This window comes from Polypterus senegalus, chromosome 2 (genome assembly GCF_016835505.1).
Source record: "Polypterus senegalus isolate Bchr_013 chromosome 2, ASM1683550v1, whole genome shotgun sequence".
Lineage (NCBI taxonomy): Eukaryota > Metazoa > Chordata > Cladistia > Polypteriformes > Polypteridae > Polypterus > Polypterus senegalus.
Genome location: NC_053155.1, coordinates 320,802,588 through 320,823,949, shown reverse-complemented (window position 1 = coordinate 320,823,949; position 21,362 = coordinate 320,802,588). Strand labels below are relative to the sequence as shown.

The window sequence follows — 21,362 nt, the reverse complement described above, 5'->3', positions numbered from 1 at the left end:
CAAGAAATCAACAGCAGAAACACAAAACGCAGTGTACAGCATTCCATGCAGTTCGTGCTCAGCAGTATACATTGGACAAACTTGAAAAAGAATCGCAACACGTATACAAGAACACCGCAACGCCGTCAGAAGAAAGGACTCACTACCATTGACCTATACGCACACTAAATCAACAGGACATACATTTAACTGGGACAATGTACAAGTAAAATTCAAGGCCAGTACGAAAAGTGCCAGAGAGCTGGCGGAATCCTGGTTATCAAATGAGAATGCCATCAACAGACACTTGGACATAAATCCAGCATATGCAACCTTAAGAAGAACTTATTCATAATAAACAAGACTTTACACCCAATACACCCCCCGACCACATTGACTTAGCCACCTCCCCCATCCACGTTATTTTTTACTATATATTGCCTTTGATTCTTGTAAGTCTAAGCATTATCCTCTGATGAAGACCCCCTGGCAGGGGTTGAAAGCTCAGGAATAAAAAACTACTTTTGATACGTGATTCATTTTCTCCCTTTGTGGATCTGACTGTATTGGACAAGTGATGAGCAGTGCCTGGTTGTCTCCACACACTGAGGACAGGCAAGACACATGACAGCCCGCATGGAGTTTGCTAAAAGACACCTGAAGGACTCTGAGATGGTGAGAAATAAGATTCTCTGGTCTGATGAGACCAAGATAGAACTTTTTGGCCTTAATTCTAAGCGCTATGAGTGGAGACAACCAGGCACTGCTCATCACTTGTCCAGTACAGTCCCCACAGTGAAGCATGGCGGTGGCAGCATCATGCTGTGGGGGTGTTTTTCAGCTGCAGGGACAGGACGACTGGGTGCAATCGAGGGAAAGATGAATGCGGCCAAGTACAGGGATATCCTGGACAAAAACCTTCTCCAGAGTGCTAAGGACCTCAGACTGGGACCTTCCAACAAGACAATGACCCTAAGCACACAGCTAAAATAACGAAGGAGTGGCTTCACAACAACTCTGTGACTGTTCTTGAATGGCCCAGCCAGAGCCCTGACTTAAACCCAATTGAGCATCTCTGGAGAGACCTAAAAATGGCCGTCCACCAACGTTTACCATCCAACCTGACAGAACTGGAGAGGATCTGCAAGGAGGAATGGCAGAGGATCCCCAAAATCCAGGTGTGAAAAACTTGTTGCATCTTTCCTAAGAAGAATCCTGGCTGTATGAGCTCAAAAGGGGGCTTCTACTAAATACTGAGGGTCTGAATACTTAGGACCAGGTGATATTTCAGTTTTTCTTTTTTAATAAATCTGCCACAATTTCAAAAATTATTTTTTTTTGTCTGTCAATATGGGGTGCTATGTGTACATTAATGAGGGAAAAAATTTATTTAAATGATTTTAGCAAATGGCTGCAATAGAACAAAGAGTGAAAAATTGAAGGGGTCTGAATACTTCATACCCACTGTATGAATATATATATATATATATATATATATATATATATATATATATACATATATACATGCATATTATATATATATATATATATACATATATATATATATATATATATATATATATACATATATATATATATATATATATATATATATATATATATATATATACACACACACATGGCAGTTGCTTTATTTAGGGGTGTGGTCCTGGTCAAGACAATCTCCTGAACTCCAAACTGAATGTCAGAATGGCAAAGAAAGGTGATTTAAGCAATTTGGAGCGTGGCATGGTTGTTGGTGCCAGACGGGCCAGTCTGAGTATTTCACAATCTGCTCAGTTACTGGGATTTTCACACACAACCATTTCTAGGGTTTACAAAGAATGGTGTGAAAAGGGAAAAACATCCAGTATGCGGCAGTCCTGTGGGCGAAAATGCCTTGTTGATGCTAGAGGTCAGAGGAGAATGAATGGGCCGACTGATTCAAGCTGATAGAAGAGCAACTTTGACTGAAATAACCACTCGTTACAACCGAGGTATGCAGCAAAGCATTTGTGAAGCTACAACACGCACAACCTTGAGGCGGATGGGCTACAACAGTAGAAGACCCCACCGGGTACCACTCATCTCCACTACAAATAGGAAAAAGAGGCTACAATTTGCACAAGCTCACCAAAATTGGACAGTTGAAGACTGGAAAAATGTCGCCTGGTCTGATGAGTCTCGATTTCTGTTGAGACATTCAAATGGTGGAGTCAGAATTTGGCGTAAACAGAATGAGAACATGGATCCATCATGCCTTGTTACCACTGTGCAGACTGGTGGTGGTGGTGTAATGGTGTGGAGGATGTTTTCTTGGCACACTTTAGGCCCCTTAGTGCCAATTGGGCATCGTTTAAATGCCACGGGCTACCTGAGCATTGTTTCTGACCATGTCCGTCCCTTCATGACCACCATGTACCCTTCCTCTGATGGCTACTTCCAGCAGGATAATGCACCATGTCACAAAGCTCGAATCATTTCAAATTGGTTTCTTGAACATGACAAGGAGTTCACTGTACTAAAATGGCCCCCACAGTCACCAGATCTCAACCCAATAGAGCATCTTTGGGATGTGGTGGAACAGGAGCTTCATGCCCTGGATGTGCATCCCACAAATCTCCATCAACTGCAAGATGCTATCCTATCAATATGGGCCAACATTTGTAAAGAATGCTTTCAGCACCTTGTTGAATCAATGCCACGTAGAATTAAGGCAGTTCTGAAGGCGAAAGGGGGTCAAACACGGATTAGTATGGTGGTCCTAATAATCCTTTAGGTGAGTGTATATATATATATATATATATATATATATATATATATATATATATATATATATATACACATACAGTGCTGTGAAAAACTATTTGCCCCTTCCTGATTTCTTATTCTTTTGCATGTTTGTCACACAAAATGTTTCTGATCATCAAACACATTTAACCATTAGTCAAATATAACACAAGTAAACACAAAATGCAGTTTTTAAATGATGGTTTTTATTATTTAGGGAGAAAAAAAAATCCAAACCTACATGGCCCTGTGTGAAAAAGTAATTGCCCCTGAACCTAATAACTGGTTGGGCCACCCTTAGCAGCAATAACTGCAATCAAGCGTTTGCGATAACTTGCAGTGAGTCTTTTACAGCTCTGGAGGAATTTTGGCCCACTCATCTTTGCGGAATTGTTGTAATTCAGCTTTATTTGAGGGTTTTCTAGCATGAAGCGCCTTTTAAGGTCATGCCATAGCATCTCAATTGGATTCAGGTCAGGACTTTGACTAGGCCACTCCAAAGTCTTCATTTTGTTTTCTTCAGCCATTCAGAGGTGGATTTGCTGGTGTGTTTTGGGTCATTGTCCTGTTGCAGCACCCAAGATCGCTTCAGCTTGAGTTGACGAACAGATGGCCGGACATTCTCCTTCAGGATTTTTGGTAGACAGTAGAATTCATGGTTCCATCTATCACAGCAAGCCTTCCAGGTCCTGAAGCAGCAAAACAACCCCAGACCATCACACTACCACCACCATATTTTACTGTTGGTATGATGTTCTTTTTCTGAAATGCTGTGTTCCTTTTCGCCAGATGTAGCGGGACATTTGCCTTCCAAAAGTTCAACTTCTGTCTCATCAGTCCACAAGGTATTTTCCCAAAAGTCTTGGCAATCATTGAGATGTTTCTTAGCAAAATTGAGACAAGCCCTAATGTTCTTTTTGCTTAACAGTGGTTTGCGTCTTGGAAATCTGCCATGCAGGCCGTTTTGCCCAGTCTCTTTCTTATGGTGGAGTCGTGAACACTGACCTTAATTGAGGCAAGTGAGGCCTGCAGTTCTTTAGACGTTGTCCTGGGGTCTTTTGTGACCTCTCGGATGAGTCGTCTCTGTGCTCTTGGGGTAATTTTGGTCGGCCGGCCACTCCTGGGAAGGTTCACCACTGTTCCATGTTTTTGCCATTTGTGGATAATGGCTCTCACTGTGGTTCGCTGGAGTCCCAAAGCTTTAGAAATGGCTTTATAACCTTTACCAGACTGATAGATCTCAATTACTTCTGTTCTCATTTGGATCTTGGCATGATGTCTAGCTTTTGAGGTGCTTTTGGTCTACTTCTCTGTGTCAGGCAGCTCCTATTGAAGTGATTTCTTGATTGAAACAGGTGTGGCAGTAATCAGGAAATTGAACTCAGGTGTGATACACCACAGTTAGGTTAGTTTTGAACAAGGGGGCAATTACTTTTTCACACAGGGCCATGTAGGTTTGGATTTTTTCTCCTAAATAATAAAACCATTATTTAAAAACTGCATTTTGTGTTTACTTGTGTTATATTTGACTAATGGTTAAATGTGTTTGATGATCAGAAACATTTTGTGTGACAAACATGCAAAAGAATAAGAAATCAGGAAGGGGGCAAATAGTTTTTCACACCACTGTATGTATATATTATATATACCTGTATATATACACACACACACACACACACACACACACACACACACACACATACATACATAGAGGACAGGCAAGAAGTCCAGCCCACCAGCTGACCAAATATTCACAAATGAATCCATAGAATTGAGTGTGTCAGTCATCGTTCATATTGATGCTGAATTCAGTCCCCTGGTGCTCTAACATCGCTGCTCAGTCAACTGTCCAGTGTTCTTCCTCATCGGCTGCCTTTCACTTATAAATGATCCATGGCTTACAATTTATAATGTCACACCATCTGATACTTGTTGAAATTGTATTGGCTGTCACACACCACTTACTGGTCATACAGGTTCCTGTTTTTGGACAAGTCTCTTAATTTTTCTCCCCACGTAAGTGACATTTCACTGCAAATACTGTGACCATGTACAGTACGTATTTATTTGTGTTGTCTTGGGTAAGTTGCTACAATCTGAGGGTTCCTAGGCCACTACTGTGTGAAATTTGCCCCCTGCAATTGTAAGCATTGCTCTGTTGTATTTCAATTGTTAATGTGTTTTTGTGACATTTTTACTTTCAATGACTGTGGTGAACTGTAATCTAGTAAGTAAAGTCAGATTAAAAAATTACCAAGAGCGTTCTGCATGCAAACTGGTTGACTTGTCTGGCCGATCTTTCCAAAATCATTGACTTCAACATTAACTTGTATGCAATAACTTGCCAAAGCATCCACATCTTCAAGTACCACATGCGTCATGGAGCTCTTCACATACTTCATCTAAAGCAATACAAATACAAATGACATGAAGACAAACTGTGTATCTGAAATAATTAATCAAGAATAAGAGCACACACTTATAAATTTAGTCAGACTGTAGGAACTTTAGCTCACTCCCAAAACATGGTCATGGGTAAAGCCTCTAAAACCAAAGACCCTTGATAGCAAGCTCAGTAAATAAAAAAAGAGGATCAGTGCAATTGCAAACCTGTCCCAGGGTCCCCCACTAACAGTGGTCTGACAAAATTAATGGATATTGCACTCATGCACCAAAATAACACCTGAAGACCTCTGACCAAATTTCTATATGCTACTGACGTTGGCAACTATGTGGACAGATTTGGTCTCTCAGACCTCAACTGAGGCTCATCTGAGTAGGCCTTGTGATATAGTGGGTTTGTGGCTTAGCAACTGGTGGTCGTTTAATAACTAAAGAGGCAGCTCAATCTCCACTGTTGTGCAGGCTCGAGTGGCCTCATGGAGTTAGTGAAGTGATCAAAGATGGGGAGGAGGATATGGTCAGTCTCGATTGTTTGACTGGCTTCATGCGGTTTGCGTTAGAGACACTGCAGCCATACAGGCATATAAGGAGCAGTTGGACAAGAGAGAGGAGGAAGTGGAGCTGGAGAAGCTGAAAAGAAACAGAAGACAAAGGCAGTAGATGGTTGCGGTCAGCCAATACGCAGGTGGAGGCAAGCGGTCAGGGCCCTGTGGAGGAACGAGAGATCAGTGTTTGAGGGGAGGATCGGTTCCCCACTGAACAGCTGAAGGGTGGTGGGGATTGAGAGAAACATCCCTAGATATCAAGAAGGTGCCAGTGTTTGGGCATGAGGAACACAGGAGATGCAGCTTGGGGTGTCACGGGCAGATGCACCAATGGAGGCAGTCGTGGTTAAAGCCGCAGGGGAAAGGGACTGCAGTTGCAGACGAGATGTCTGCAAGACCAGAGAAGGGTGAGTCAGGGAGACAATGAAGGAAGATGTGCTGGGTTGAAGGAGAGAAGGAGATAGTGAATGGAGGAAAAGGAGGCGATGGGCAGGAGGAGGGATGACGTGGCTGAGGAAAGAGAGACGTGAAGCACTGACAACTCGTGTCTGGGGGATTTTAGAAAGGAATCCTGACTTTATTTTTAATAATAATACATTTATATAGCACCTTTCCCATGCTGAAAGTGCTTACCTTCAATTTTTAAACTATTTATTCATTTTCACTGTTTGTTTAACTTTGTTTTGAATTCTTTGAAATAAAAGCACCTGCACGTTACACCCATCCATTGCTGATGTTGTGTGTCCTCACTTGTCGAGGCCCATCCTTGGTTATGTTATCAATGGTGCGGGTTCAAGAGGCTCCCAATAGGGTTATATTGGGAGTGTGGAGCCAAACCACTTAATCACAGGCCTGGCCAAGCATTTAAATGCTCATCATGACACTCTGTCTCGTCATTGTTTAAATTGTTTGAGTAAAAACGGGCAGGATGATCAAAAATTCAAATTGTTATTCAAGTCTAAAGTCAAGGTTCCTATTATGTTTACACAACACAATAAACTTCTTACTTTTATGTTTTCTCAGAACAAGGACAAAAATACAATACCAGCAAAAGGACACATACAAACAAGTACACACAAAATGAAACGTACACTTATATACGGACACACGCACACAAGTATATGTTGCATGCTGTAAATACTTTTTAGTAATGGCATAAAAAGTGAATTGGTTCTGTGTTAGTGTGTGTGTTGCAGCTGGGGTAAAAGATTAGGCACACCCAAAACGAACTTTGGGAGTTCCAACAACTCTATGATAACACACAAGCTTCATGAGCTCTGTCTTCATCTGCTCCCTGGTTCTCATCTTTGAACCAACAATATTTTAATATTTTTCATGCCGTGCTACTGTCAATGCTGTATTGTCAAATCCACTTGCAAAGCAAGCATCACTGAGGTAAATTAAATGTAACTTACTTTTTCTTTTTCGTTTTTCTTCCAATACATCACATTATACAAAATGTCACTGTAAATATCACTTAATTGCTTGTTCTGCAACTTTACCACTGGATTTGAAATGTATATCATTATCTTTCCCAAAATACTTTGGGCTGTAATGTTTGAAGGAGGTCCAATTATTGCTAAAAAAAAAGACAAAGAAAAAAGAAATGTGGATTAGTGCAAATAAACCAGTGGGCCCACAATGCACGAGTTTTAAAAAGTGCAGTACCTTCATAACAGGCCTCAAAGAATACTACAAGAGTAAAACAATGGACATAAAATATATCAGCCAGCAACAGAAGGGCACAAACAAACACTTAGAAGCTTCTGAGTTGGAGATATAAATATATATATATATATATATATATATATATATATATATATATAAATAAATTAAAAAAATACATATATAAATAAATTAAAAAAATATATATATATTTGGACTGGACTGCCAACACTGATGATCTGTGCAAGAGAGGACAGAGCCGACTATACTTCATTAGAAGGCTGGCGTCCTTCAGTATCTGCAATAAGATGCTACAGATGTTCTATCAGACGGTTGTGGTGAGCGCCATCTTCTACGCGGTGGTGTGCTGGGGAGGCAGCATAAAGAAGAGGGACGCCTCACGCCTGGACAAACTGGTGAGGAAGGCAGGCTCTATTGTAGGAATAAAGCAGGACAGTTTAACATCTGTAGCAGAGCAATGGGCACTAAGCAAACTCCTGTCAATCATGAAGAATCCAATGCATCCACTGAACAGGATCATCTCCAGGCAGAGGAGTAGCTTCAGTGACAGACTGCTGTCACCATCCTGCTCACTGACAGACTGAGGAGACCCCACACTATGTGACTCTTCAGTTCCAACCGGAGGGAGTAAACGTTAACATTATTCAAAGTTATTGTCTGCTTTTACATGCATTTTTATTACTATTTAATTTAATATTGTTTCTTTTTATCAGTAAGCTGCTGCTGGATTATGTGAATTTCCCCTTGGGATTAATAAAGTATCTCTCTATCTAAACTGAAGGTCCATGAGCCAGATCAATCCCTTGGACCAATTTACAGCGGCCTGCTTCATGCAGTTCAAAACATATTAAAAACACAGCCTGCGATGACTGTTAGCTTGCCTAAAGACCCATTTATGAGCAGAAGTCACTTTATGGAGCAAAATGACACCACCATGTTGGTGGTACAACACGATCACCGAGCCTGGTCTAGGACAAGAAGCCAGCAGAGACATTTGAGTTTTTTGAATAAGACATTCTAATTTTTCCTCTTCATCTTCTCCCACTTCTAAGTGGATTGATATGCTTCATCAGCCTTCTTCAAACAGCTCAGTCGCAAGTTCCCCTTCAGATTTTCTTTTACTTTATCCACCCACCTCTGCTTTGGCTTCCCTCTCTTCCTCATGTCCATCACTCTTTTGGCCACATATTCACTGTCTGTCCTCATTACAGGTCCATACTACTTCAACCTCCTTACTGTACTTTTAGATTTTCTCCCACTTTGTTGTACCTCTGATTGTCATTTTTGTAACTCCACATATCCATCTCAACATTCTCATTTCTGCCACATGCAACTTCTTCTCCTGCGCTTTCTCTGCTGCCCATGTCTCAGCTTCATATATCATTACTGATCTTACCCCTGTCTTAAAACATGACCTTTAACCGTCTCCTTAATTCTTTGATCACACAATACTCCTGATACCTTGTTACAATTGTTTCACTCACACAGCACTGTGCGTGTCACCTTTGCATCTAGTTTTCCATCTTGGGCTAGCAGTGATCAGAGATATTTGAATTTATCCATTGTATTCAAAAGCTCTCCCTGCAGGCTAACTTTTGAATCCTGATCATCATTACACTTCAGACATTCAGTCTTCTTCCTATTTATCTTCAGTCCTCTATCCTCCAAAGCCCTTCTTCATTCCTTCAGCTTCCTCTCCTCTTCCTACTCTACAGAACACAATGTCATCAGCACAAACACCTGCACCAAGGGGAGTGATCTTTAATCCCTCGAGTCAGCACATCCACAACCAGGTCAAAGAGGTAAGGACTTCGAGAAGACCCCTGGTGTAGACCTCCTCTAACTGGGATCTTGTCTGTTACCCAACACTGCTTTTAACCCGAGTGCTCACTCCTGCATACATATCCTGGATCAACCTCACACTTCTCTGGGACTCCTTTCTCTTTCATCCATCCCCAGACTACTTGACATGGCACCCTATCATAAGCCTTCTCTAAATCAATGGCCACCTTAGGCAATGAGACATTACTTACATTTACTATTACTGTTATTTACTTATTTGGCTAATGTCTTTATTCAAGGGCACCTACAACATCTGAGATACAATTGGTTGCATTTCTGTTGTGTTTCCAAATGGAGTACAGGAGATGAAATGATTTGCTTGTGCTCACTCAGTGTCAGTAATGACAATGGAACTCACAGTCGCAGGATTTGAAATCCTGCAAAAAGTGAGCACCGTTTGGGGAAAAAAAACAAACAAAAAACAATCAAATGAATTTTCTCAAACCCACGGATTTGAATTGAGGGTCACGTGGTGGGTTTGGCAGTGACGATGGGGTTAGGCAGAGAGGCTAACATGAAATCCTACATTTCAGAATTGATTATTTTGACACATGCTTTTGATGCAGACTGAGATAGATAGATAGATAGATAGATAGATAGATAGATAGATAGATAGATAGATAGATAGATAGATAGATAGATAGATAGATAGATAGATAGATAGATAGATAGATAGATAGATAGATAGATAGATAGATAGATAGATAGAGATAGATACTTTATTAACTTCAAGAAGGGGAAATTCACATGCATGTGTATCTGGTTTTCCATTCATTCTGGGTTCCTCCCCATGTGCACAATGGGCCTGTGATAGACAGCAAATACACATCCTTCTGAGCCAATCAATTCAAAGGAGAACTTCTTTAGCTCAAGTGCCAAGGTGCCATTTTCATTGCCAGCTCTCTCTGTTTGAGCATTGACAAACGTCCATTTACTATTGAGGCCAGAATCCATTCTCGCGCTGGCAAGTTTTAGAAAACAGTCATCGAAGTGAATAATTATAAAATTGATTTTTTTCCTTATTAAAAGGCAATCAGGATGGTTGAAACTGCAGACCTGATCACTATAATGCTTTAAAGCTAAAAAAAAAAAAAATTGAAAATTGAAGAAAAGTTTTTGGGTCTAGTTAAGGTGGGGTTAGTGTTCGCCTACACACAGCATTGACTACTAGCAGAGTCGAGTCCCCACCACTGATTCTGTGTGCGACCCTCAGTAGGTCACTTCATTGGAATAGCGTCAATCTGAAAGCTACAATGACCATGTAAAGCATCTCGGTGTGGCGTTTGCTGTGGAGTGGTCACTAAATAAAACTTTGTATAATGGTAAATAAACTATATAATTCACATCTTCTTTTAAATATTACACTTTTCCAGAAGTGTTGTAGGCTGTGAAAATGTTCATTTTGTGCAAGAAACTGCTTCATACCTCCTGTCCTAACATGTGCCAGGCAGACGTCATTTTGCCAACACAGAAGGAGCCAAAGAAAACAGGTCATATGACAGGAGAACGTCTGGAGGCAGCGGTGGTCTCCCACAAGAGGGTTAATGTAAGTTTGGAGATGTGAAAAGAAAGTGAACCAAAATAAAGGACTGAATCAACCGGTTCAGCACACAGCTCCAAGAGGATAAACTCTTGGAAATTGAAATCGACTTAGAAGGCCATCATCAACATCTCTAAATATACATGTTCTTCTAATTCTTCCATTTGCTGGGTCTTCTAACAATGCTAAAGCAGCCATGGTAGTTGGAATAGTTTGGCCATTTTGTGAACCATTATATTGTTACAGAAGATGACTATCAAGTGAATCAAATTTGTAAACATTCAATTAATTTTGGTGTATTTGATAAAGCCTACATCATGGAGCAAATATGAAAAAGAAGGGAAACAACACAGAAATAGGAGCACTGCTTTGACACTGGGTGCCGCCAGTTTACAAAATTGAGCAGAAAAGTGTTTGCGCACAGTGTGCAACTGCTGTGAAAATGTGTGTGGTTTTACACAAACTTTAGATTTTAAATATCACATAGTGAATGTGGAAATGGGTGTAGGCAACATTTTTGTGCATACACACCATTTATACATAAGGCCCCAGGTCATCATGTATTCAAGTCAATCACGTGTTCACAAACAGAACAGTGTTATTTTACTTTTCCAACACAAATTAAAGTGACATGACATACAACTGTTATTGTCAATGGGTTATTGCTTAAAAGCAAAATACCCGCGCTTCACATACATACATAAATACATACATATCAAAATACCCGGGCTTCGCAGTGGCGAAGTACTGCCTTAAAATTTTATTAAGAAGAAAATTAAACCTTTTAAACTGAGGAAAATATCCCAATAATTATTTGTTAAGGATCTCTTTGTATACCACATTGTGAGTTCGGCCCTCCGGTTGTAATATGACCAAGCTGTGCGCTGAGCTTACTCTTGAGCATGAAACTTACAGTTGGCCATGTGAACAGTAATCTTGTCTCAAATCTCACAGCTTGGATTGCTGCTGTCATAATCAGTTTGAGTTTCATGGTTTGTTTCAATGACGACAGTATTTGCAGGACTTGTTGTGTTGAAGTGACATTCAGCATCTGTCAAGTGATGTAAGCATACAACCAGTTTCATCGATAAAATCACATCCAGCTTTTGAGAGTTTAAACATTCATAAACATCAAAGTGTCCACTACTCAAATCGTCACCTGTCAATCTAAGATGTTTAAGAGGCATTGGTGGTTGTTGAAAGGTGTAAAATATTTGGCCATTTCGGTACACTTGAAAGTGACAACCGAACACTTCACTGGCAGCCATCAACTCACATGTAGATCCATAGGTGAAGGGCTTAAGCATTTCACTCTTCTAGTGCTCCTGTGTAGTCTAATTATCTCCTGTACGTCATCAGTCCACACCTTGAACCTGTGCCAGTCATTCAATACATAAGACACAATGGATATCAAGAGTGAGCCTGATATGGCCGTGCAATATGTAACACAGAGAATGGAAAAGGCAGGTGCCATCTCTGGGCATGGAAACCACTCGGTAAGTGACAGTTCTTTGATCGATGGTGATCACCTCGATAGACATGTTAATGGGGTGGGATGGAATGATAAAGGAAATGGGTACCCGAACAATGTAAAGTAAGTCTAAAATACCTACACAATAACTATAATCGTAATAAACGAACAATAAAACAGCGGAGAAGCCGTGGATTAAATAAAAAGGCTGTAGTTATCAGCAGGGAAACGTGAATCCCAAGGCGAAGCAAGCAAGGGAATGAAGAGACTGGAGTGCCGGACGGCCTTATATAGGCAGGCATCCAACAACGTGGGAGGCGTTGGGATGGGGACCTGACGCCTCACACGGTGACCGAGCTGCAGGCTATGGACGTATATATGTACGTAAGAAGGATTCAGTTAGCATTGGGAACCCGCGTACCAAATTTCTTGAAGATGGGCCCATAAGTAACAAAGACCGTTGAAAAGTTCAATATGGCGGCCGACAGTGGAATCATACCACCGACATAAGTACCAAATTTCAGCCTTCTACCTACACGGGAAGTTGGAGAATTAGTGACGTTGGAAAGTTCAATATGATGGCCGACAGTGGCGTCATACCATCGAAATAAGTACGTACATCGGTTTCGGTTAGCACAGGGAAGCCGCCTACCAAATTTCATGAAGATGGGGCCGTAATAAGAAAGTTCAACATGGTGGACGTTGTCAACCGTTATGACTGTTACGTGTAGAATTTCAAAATGAAACTTTGCTTAACTTTTGTAAGTAAGCTATAAGGAAAGAGCCTGCCAAATATCAGCCTTCTACCTACACGGGAAGTTGGAGAATTAGTGATGAGTGAGTGAGTGAGTCAGTCAGTGAGTCGGTGAGGGCTTTGCCTTTTATTAGTATAGATGTGTCAAAAATAGGGGACAAAAAAAAAAAAAATCAAGCAAATATTCACTGTGAACATAATTGTGATGTCATTACTTGCAAGATCGGGATGCGTTATCACTGCTTACATATTTTAGGCATACAAGCAGTAGCTGTGGCTCAGGATCATTTAGCACTTCAGAAGTCTGAACAGAACTCACAGCCTCAGGGTTTAAAGTCCACTGTCTGTCAGCGGCTGGCCGCTGTCTGCTAATCTGAAGGCTAAGATTGTTTTGCAGGAAGGTCAACTTACTGTCTCTGTCTGCAGTAAAATCCTCTGTATACACCCAGGGAGAGACTTCATCTTTGTAGTGAGATTTCACACGGAATATCAAGCTACCAAACGCACTTATATAGGAAGTGAAATCACATTTTGTGTCGTTGATCATTGTGCATACAGGTAGATAATTGTGATTGAAAGACCTGTTAAAAAGAAGCAAATAAAAACACAATTAGTCATGTACATCCTGAACAGTTTGTGGTTCCAGAAAGTTGAACTCATTCATTTCAGTGTACACTTGAACTGTGTCTCCTTCCTGGAGTTAACGCAGCAGCTTTCCATAAATGCACTACTGTCCGTTTTTGACAATATGTGTGGTCCTCATCGTAGCTTGTTTTTCTCCATTTCTTTTCTCAGTCACACTGCAGTGGCACTTGGTGTCTCGGTCATAATGACCAAGTCACAGCTCATCTTTTGAGCAGGAACTCAGAAAAGATGGCACCAGAAGTTACAGGTCTACTGTCACACTGTGCCGTGATTTCTCCAACTAAGAGTTAAAAAACAAGACTGTTTGTTGTCAGTAATTCTAGGCAAGCACTTGTGAGAAAGTCCTTCAGATTATCTACCAACTCATACACTGAAGTACAGGCGACATTGGCTTAAATACCTGTTAGGCCAATGATGATACAATGTGTACCTCCCAGGTCGGCACCTGCAGTAAGTATGCAAGTTTAATATGTCACTGTGCTCTGTGCAAATATTTTAAATCTACTTTTCCTTTCTACTCACATGTACAGCTAACACAAAGCCCAAATATAAGATCTGCTAGGAAAGCATTAGAAGATAAGACAAGGACAACTGCGAAATGGGCATTTCTGTGTGTCAGTCAGCATGAAACTGTGTCCTCTGTGCCTTGTTTGGAATGGCATGATTCACTGAAGTGGGGGCCTGCACATGAAGGAAGAGTAGAAAGCCGTGGCACATTGCCCGGCACACCTTTGAAGCCGATGGACGGATGGGAGATAACGTCTTTCGATCCAGAAAAACCTTCTAACGCAGCAACGAAAATGACAGACTCTTTACATCGGGCTTCCACTCCCAAACTGGGTTTTTCTAATGGCTTCTTTCGTCTGTTATGCAGCGTAAACCGTCATTAAAGAAAGCAAAGTTATTTCTCAGATGTGATTTCTTACCCTGCGGTGGGCTGGCGCCCTGCCCGAGGTTTGTTTCCTGCCTTGCGCCCTGTGTTGACTGGGATTGGCTCCAGCAGGCCTCCGCGACCAAGTAGTTAGGATTTAGCGGGTTGGATAATGGATGGATTTCTTACCACCGTTATAACTAAGGGAGGGGTACCGCCTTTTTATATTATTTCTATACAGTGCATCCAGAAAGTATTCACAGCGCTTCATCACTTTTTCCACATTTTATTTTACAGCCTTATTCCAAAATGGATTAAATTCATTTTTTTTCCTCAGAATTCTACACACAACACCCCATAATGACAATGTGAAAAAAGTTTACTTGAGGTTTTTGCTAATTTATTAAAAATAAAAAAACTGAGAAATCCCATGTCCATAAGTATTCACAGCCTTTGCCCTGAAGCTCGAAATTGAGCTCAGGTGCCTCCTGTTTCCACTGATCATCCTTGAGATGTTTAATTGGAGTCCACCTGTGGTAAATTCAGTTGACTGGACATGATTTGGAAAGGCACACACCTGTCTATAGAAGGTCCCACAGTTGACAGTTCATGTCAGAGCACAAACCAAGCATGAAGTCAAAGGAATTGTCTGTAGACCTCCGAGACAGGATTGTCTCGAGGCACAAATCTGGGGAAGGTTACAGAAAAATTTCTGCTGCTTTGAAGGTCCCAATGAGCACAGTGGCCTCCATCATCCTTAAGTGGAAGAAGTTCAAACCACCAGGACTCTTCCTAGAGCTGGCCGGCCATCTAAACTGAGCGATCGGGGGAGAAGGGCCTTAGTCAGGGAGGTGACCAAGAACCCGATGGTCACTCTGTCAGAGCTCCAGAGGTCCTCTGTGGAGAGAGGAGAACCTTCCAGAAGGACAACCATCTCTGCAGCAATCCACCAATCAGGCCTGTATGGTAGAGTGGCCAGACGGAAGCCACTCCTTAGTAAAAGGCACATGGCAGCCCGCCTGGAGTTTGCAAAAGGCACCTGAAGGACTCTCAGACCAGGAGAAACAAAATTCTCTGGTCTGATGAGATTTGAACTCTTGGTGTGAATGCCAGGCGTCACGGGAGGAAACAGGCACCGCTCATCACCAGGCCAATACCATCCCTACAGTGAAGCATGGTGGTGGCAGCATCAGGAACTGGGAGACTAGTCAGGATAAAGGGAAGATGACTGCAGCAATGTACAGAGACATCCTGGATGAAAACCTGCTCCAGAGCTCTTGACCTCAGACTGGGGCACGGTTCATCTTTCAGCAGGACAACGACCCTAAGCACACAGCCAAGATATCAAAGGAGTGGCTTCAGGACAACTCTGTGAATGTCCTTGAGTGGCCCAGACTTGAATCCGATTGAACATCTCTGGAGAGATCTTTAAATGGCTGTGCACCGACACTTCCCATCCAACCTGATGGAGCTTGAGAGGTGCTGCAAAGAGGAATGGGCGAAACTGGCCAAGGATAGGTGTGCCAAGCTTGTGGCATCATATTCAAAAAGACTTGAGGCTGGAATTGCTGCCAAAGGTGCATCGACAAAGTATTGAGCAAAGGCTGTGAATACTTATGGACATGAGGTTTCTCAGTTTTTATTTGTAATAAATTTGCAAAAATGTCAAGTAAACTTTTTTCACGATGCCATTATGGGGTGTTGTGTGTAGAATTCTGAGGAAAAAAGTGAATTTAATCCATTTTGGAATAAGGCTGTAACATAACAAAATGTGGAAAAAGTGATGCGCTGTGAATACTTTCTGGATGCACTGTACATTTTCGGGTAATTAAAATAAAAAATGTATGATTTGAGTATTTATTGGCTATAATGAAATGCTGGCACGTGTACTGAATTACATGCACATGTTTTTAAGGCAGATGTGTACACAAGCAAAGGAAGATTCTATGCACTGTATTGTTTTCACACACCTTGAAATACAAAGGACACAGCCTGTGCCAATTTGATGTGCGCTGTGCTCTTCACACAAACCTTGTGCCATCTTGTGTGCTCTCCTTTTCCCAAGTCAGACTGGTGATGGCTGTGCACTTGCTACACTCACAGCTTTGTTGGTTCCCATTTGCTTTGCACACTTTGTCACGGTCTGTGTACTTTGTACTTTAAGTTGTGTGAAAACATTACACCCAAGGTGGCACACTGTGGACTTTTTGTTTGCAAAGCTGTCAGACAGGTTTCATTGTAAAACAGTATTTATTATTTGGTAAATTTGATGTGATCTAGAATTTTATTTATGTCACCCCCCAGTTCTTAATTACTGCTCTTACATTGTGGCGCACCTTGAGAGGACTGCTTTTTATAGTGTTCTATACAAATAAAATCTACAAAAATAATAATCATTATTCTAGTTATGAAGTACAAAACATGCATGGACACTCAAAGGTACATCACATATGTGGTAGGGCTGAGTGGGAGAGGGGCTGACTGCATTTCTGTCACATATAATGTCACACTCTGTCAAAGTGTCCCCACTGGGAATGAAGTTATCTTCGTATTTGTGGCCTAAGCAAGTCTCCCTCCATTTACTCATTTGAGAGCCACTTACCTGGCTATCTCGGCTGTGTAGGTCACTTGCCCATCTAAGTTGGGGGGCTCCCATTCCAGAATTACCTCAAAGTTAACAGAATTCAGGGACACATTTTGTGGCACTGGCACAGTGTTAAGTGCAGCTGTAAGGAGGAGGAAAAGCAATAAAAGTTAATCGAGTCGTTACTGTAATCATCCTCATTTGAGCTATTTCTGGAGCCAAAACGACTGCCAAAAATAATAAAGGAAGGGGAACATAACAAAGAAATCCACCACACCATCTTTGTTAAAAAAATAAAAAAAAGTATGCCTGACTATTAGGTGGGGTTACCTTCTGTCCTAACTAATCTCTCCTTTCTCTCACCTTCCACACCTTTACGGCCTGTCCTGTGGCTGTTCTCCTTCCTGACACACAGGGTCTTGTCACCTACTGTCCTTCTGACTTCACCTACTGTCCTTCTGACTTCAAGCTCAATGAACACTTACATGGAAAGAGCTTTCAAGCTTCAGTCAGGAGCCATTTTCAACTCCCTTCTTGGAGCTCTGGGGCTGTTGGTGTACAACTCCATAGGTGCCCTTCCATCCCCGAGTCCCAGCACCAGTCTAAGGCTCCAGGAAATCCTCAGGACACCTGTCCTCTACTATGGGTACCAGGGAGCAACAGATCATATAATTAACCGCCCAATATTCCACCAGGGAGAACTTCAACACTCGCTTATCTTACCCTCGCTGCCCTTCTTCTGACTTATCTCTCTGGCTATTTGTAGGTCTGGACCACACTGTACAATTTTTGACAAGATGCTGATAATACCAGCATACTGGGTAACTGGACCACTCCTGAATGCCATTTACGACCTAGAATAAATGAGTCAGATCCATTGTGTCTTAATTGTAAATGTGTTTTTGTGATAAATTTACTTTTTTAAAATAGTAAAAAAAAAAAACAATTAACATGTTAGCCTGTTTGATTATCAACTGCAAATACTAAAAAGGAACCCTGGACAAGCTGTAATCTAGCAAGTAAAACCAATCAAAAGATTACAAAATTACCAGAAGTGTCATTTCGATAGCAGACTGGTTCACTTGTCTGGCCAATCTTAGCCATAGCAGGGATTTCAATGGTAACTTGAATGCAATAAATAGCCCAGGCTTCCACATCTTCAAGAACCACATGCGTGGTGGGGCTCTCCACATTATTCATCTAAAGCAACACACAGAAATGAGATACAAATTAAGATAAACACTTTATGTGAAAAGTTTAACCAAAAATAGAGACTGACTGATAATTTCATGACGATAAAAAGCACAAGCTTACAGAGCCAGACTTAAAGAAACTTTGGGGGTTTTCCAATACACGGTCACAGCTAAAGCCACCACCACCATTTATGTCTAGAGTACATTTTGATACAAAGACTGAAGCTCCAAGTTCTTTGCAAGATGTCAAAGTGAAAGTAACAAGAAAAGAAAAAACAAATACGATTAGGCAAGAATAATAATGAATAAGTAATAAACAAAAAACTAAATAAATCCATCTGATCGTATAAAACACATATACATTAGGAAAGTAGCACTCTTATATACAACATCATATTGCAAGTCTCTTTGTCCACTGATAAGGTTAGACAGTCAGGAGGACAGAAAAACAAACAAATACTCCACAACAATGTCAAAGAATTGATTCACATACTGTAATTATTAAGGCTTGATCACCTTTAATGACTCAAAGACAAACCAAACTCAGTCAATAGGAAAGAAATCCTTGAAGGTGAAAATCTGTGACACTCCGGCTCATTAGTTAATAGCAGGCAGGCAAAAATCAAAGGATGTTGCACTGCACTAGAAGTGGGCCTAAAATCCACACTATGGTACACAACAGTAAATTCACTTTCACAGCATACCAGTATGATGTATTTGTAGAAACTTTTCAGACTGAAACTTGATAAGTAACAAATGTAGCACTGATAAATGTAATTAACACAGATGCATCTCTTATCCATCAAAATACCAGTTAAGATCCTGCTACTCAGAAAGACTCGAGCATAGATATTCCTCATCCGGAACCAATAAAAGTTTATACAGTAGACCCCCGCGAAGTCGTGGTTCAGAGTTTGCGGATTTTTCCTTAGAACCTAACTAATAATTGTTAGCGGAAACCGCAAAAATCCTCTGCAATTTGTTTTTATGGCTTTTTTCGTGGCAATACTGTACTGTAGAGAGAACACAAAGCAACCACAGAGGACAATACTGCTTGGGATGGTGAAAGTAGCCAATCCGAGAGCGCTATTCATTTCTTCCTTGTTGCTGATTGGCTGCTGCCCTGTGATGCATCTCCGGCAGATGCAGCTCAGCATTCCTGCATCATAACAGTTTACCGCGTGTAGCTATCTGGAGTGTTTTGCCGAGTGTTCTTGTGTTTTTCGTTTTGTTCTTCATAAAGCCCTAAGATGTCAGCCCAAATGCCCTGCACCTTCTAAGGCTTCTGGCAATGAACCCAAGTGCCAGAAGATACAACTCCTGAAGCGCCTGAAGAAGAGGTGCCACCTGAGGAGCTGTAAATCCTTGGCTTTGCTGTGCAGTCATTATCTTCATTACATACCTTCATCGTACTGCACAGCTAATTCATCATCATCTTCAATCAATATCATTCACTATTGGTGAGTGCCCATACATTTTACTGTATTTTTATTAAATTATATATATATATAATTATACCCTAACCCTAACACATTTACCCTACTTATACCAAAGAAAATGTGCTTACATGAATTACAGTACATATAGGGGTAACATCGGTATTTGATATTCTAGCACTGCGGGAGACACAGCAGTACAGTACTGTACAGTACAGTATACGGGTTTACCTTTACATTTTTTATTCTTTAGGGTAATGTATTTAATTTAATTTCAAACTCAGCTTAAGAGTTTTGGGGGCATATTTAGGGTTTAAACCAGTGTTCCCCCAACCTCAGTCCTGTAGCCCCACTGTGGCTGCAGGTTTCTGTTCCAACCAGATTCCTAATCAGTGACAACACCTAATAGCACAGATCACATTTAATTAGCTGGGATTTTTTTCTTTGATTATACATTCAGAAAAGCACAGCAGCACGATTTTTACATTTATAAGACATTTAGAAATATTTCTGCTTTTTCTATAGATTTAAATGCTTAACTCTCTCTTGATGATTTCATTATATTTTTCCCTTTCTCTGTGCAGTTTTTTCCCTTTGTTGTATCTTATTAATGACAATTAAAAATGTGCAGAGCAGACACGCTGGTAAACGACACTGAATAAGCAAAGGCTGCAAGTACATTAGTAACTAATGGATTAAACAAACAATTAGAACACCTAGAAAAGTAGAATGAAAATCAAGATGAAAACAATGTTAAAAAGATTAAAATACATTCTTCCCACATAACTGCTTGGCACATTTTTTTTTTTTTTTATATACCTAACTTAGTTTTCTAATTTCTATATTGTTCTCATAACATATAACTTGGGAAATAACACATCACTTAATTAGCCCAGCAGTCCAATTAAAAACAGAAGCTGGTTGGAACAAAAACCTGTAGCCATTGGGGCTTTGGCCACAGGGCCGAGGTTGGGAAACACTGAGTTCAACTATAAAAATAGGCATTGATAGGCAGTTTTAAGACCACATCCAAAATTTGCGTTTTTTTTTTCTTTTCAGAATTCACAGGTGCTCTAGAAACGTAACCCTCACAAATTTCGGGGGTCGTCTGTACTGTATATGTCAGTCAATTACTTATAAGTGTCTGTCTGCTTTTAACAAGAGAACTACTTAACAGATTTACGTCGTTTTTTTCCTATAATTTACTTGAACATTCTGGTTGATTTTGTGACTTCCATCATCGTGCTTAGTATCAGTTCACTTACAGGACCACTTTATTCAGGCTAGTCTGAGACAGAGGCTGCGGGCCGAGGGGAGGTGGTAGTGACACGTCATGCGCCAGCCTGTGTTTGAGTCGGTCTAACCTCAGCGTTTTGGAGTTTACCTTGTCTCCGCTTAGCTAGCAATCTCGATTTATTCACTGATTTTTAAAGTTTGTCCTGTTTCACTGCTACGCAGGTGGAGCCATGGGGGACAGCCAGTAAATATGTCAATCAAAACATTCTTTAGCACTCTCCTTCTTGAACTATGTAACGGGAGTTTCTGTCCACCCTGCTTAAGGCCATGTCAGATTACGAGATTTTTTCCAGCAATTTCAGTCACAGACTTCATTTTCATAAACTT

General features: G+C 40.9%; 1 protein-coding gene across 1 annotated transcript in view; it reads right to left on the bottom strand.

Annotated features, from left to right (window-relative positions):
- The window catches only part of LOC120524098 (interferon alpha/beta receptor 1-like), an 84,206-nt gene that overhangs the window by 12,141 nt on the left and 50,703 nt on the right, over nt 1-21,362 (bottom strand). The window contains exons 9-13 of the mRNA XM_039745966.1: nt 18,160-18,310; nt 17,129-17,252; nt 13,422-13,591; nt 7,133-7,296; nt 5,024-5,171 (exon numbers count right to left, since the gene is read on the bottom strand). Of these exons, the coding sequence (XP_039601900.1) occupies nt 5,024-5,171; nt 7,133-7,296; nt 13,422-13,591; nt 17,129-17,252; nt 18,160-18,310 (757 nt within the window). The remainder of the gene's footprint in view (nt 1-5,023; nt 5,172-7,132; nt 7,297-13,421; nt 13,592-17,128; nt 17,253-18,159; nt 18,311-21,362) is intronic.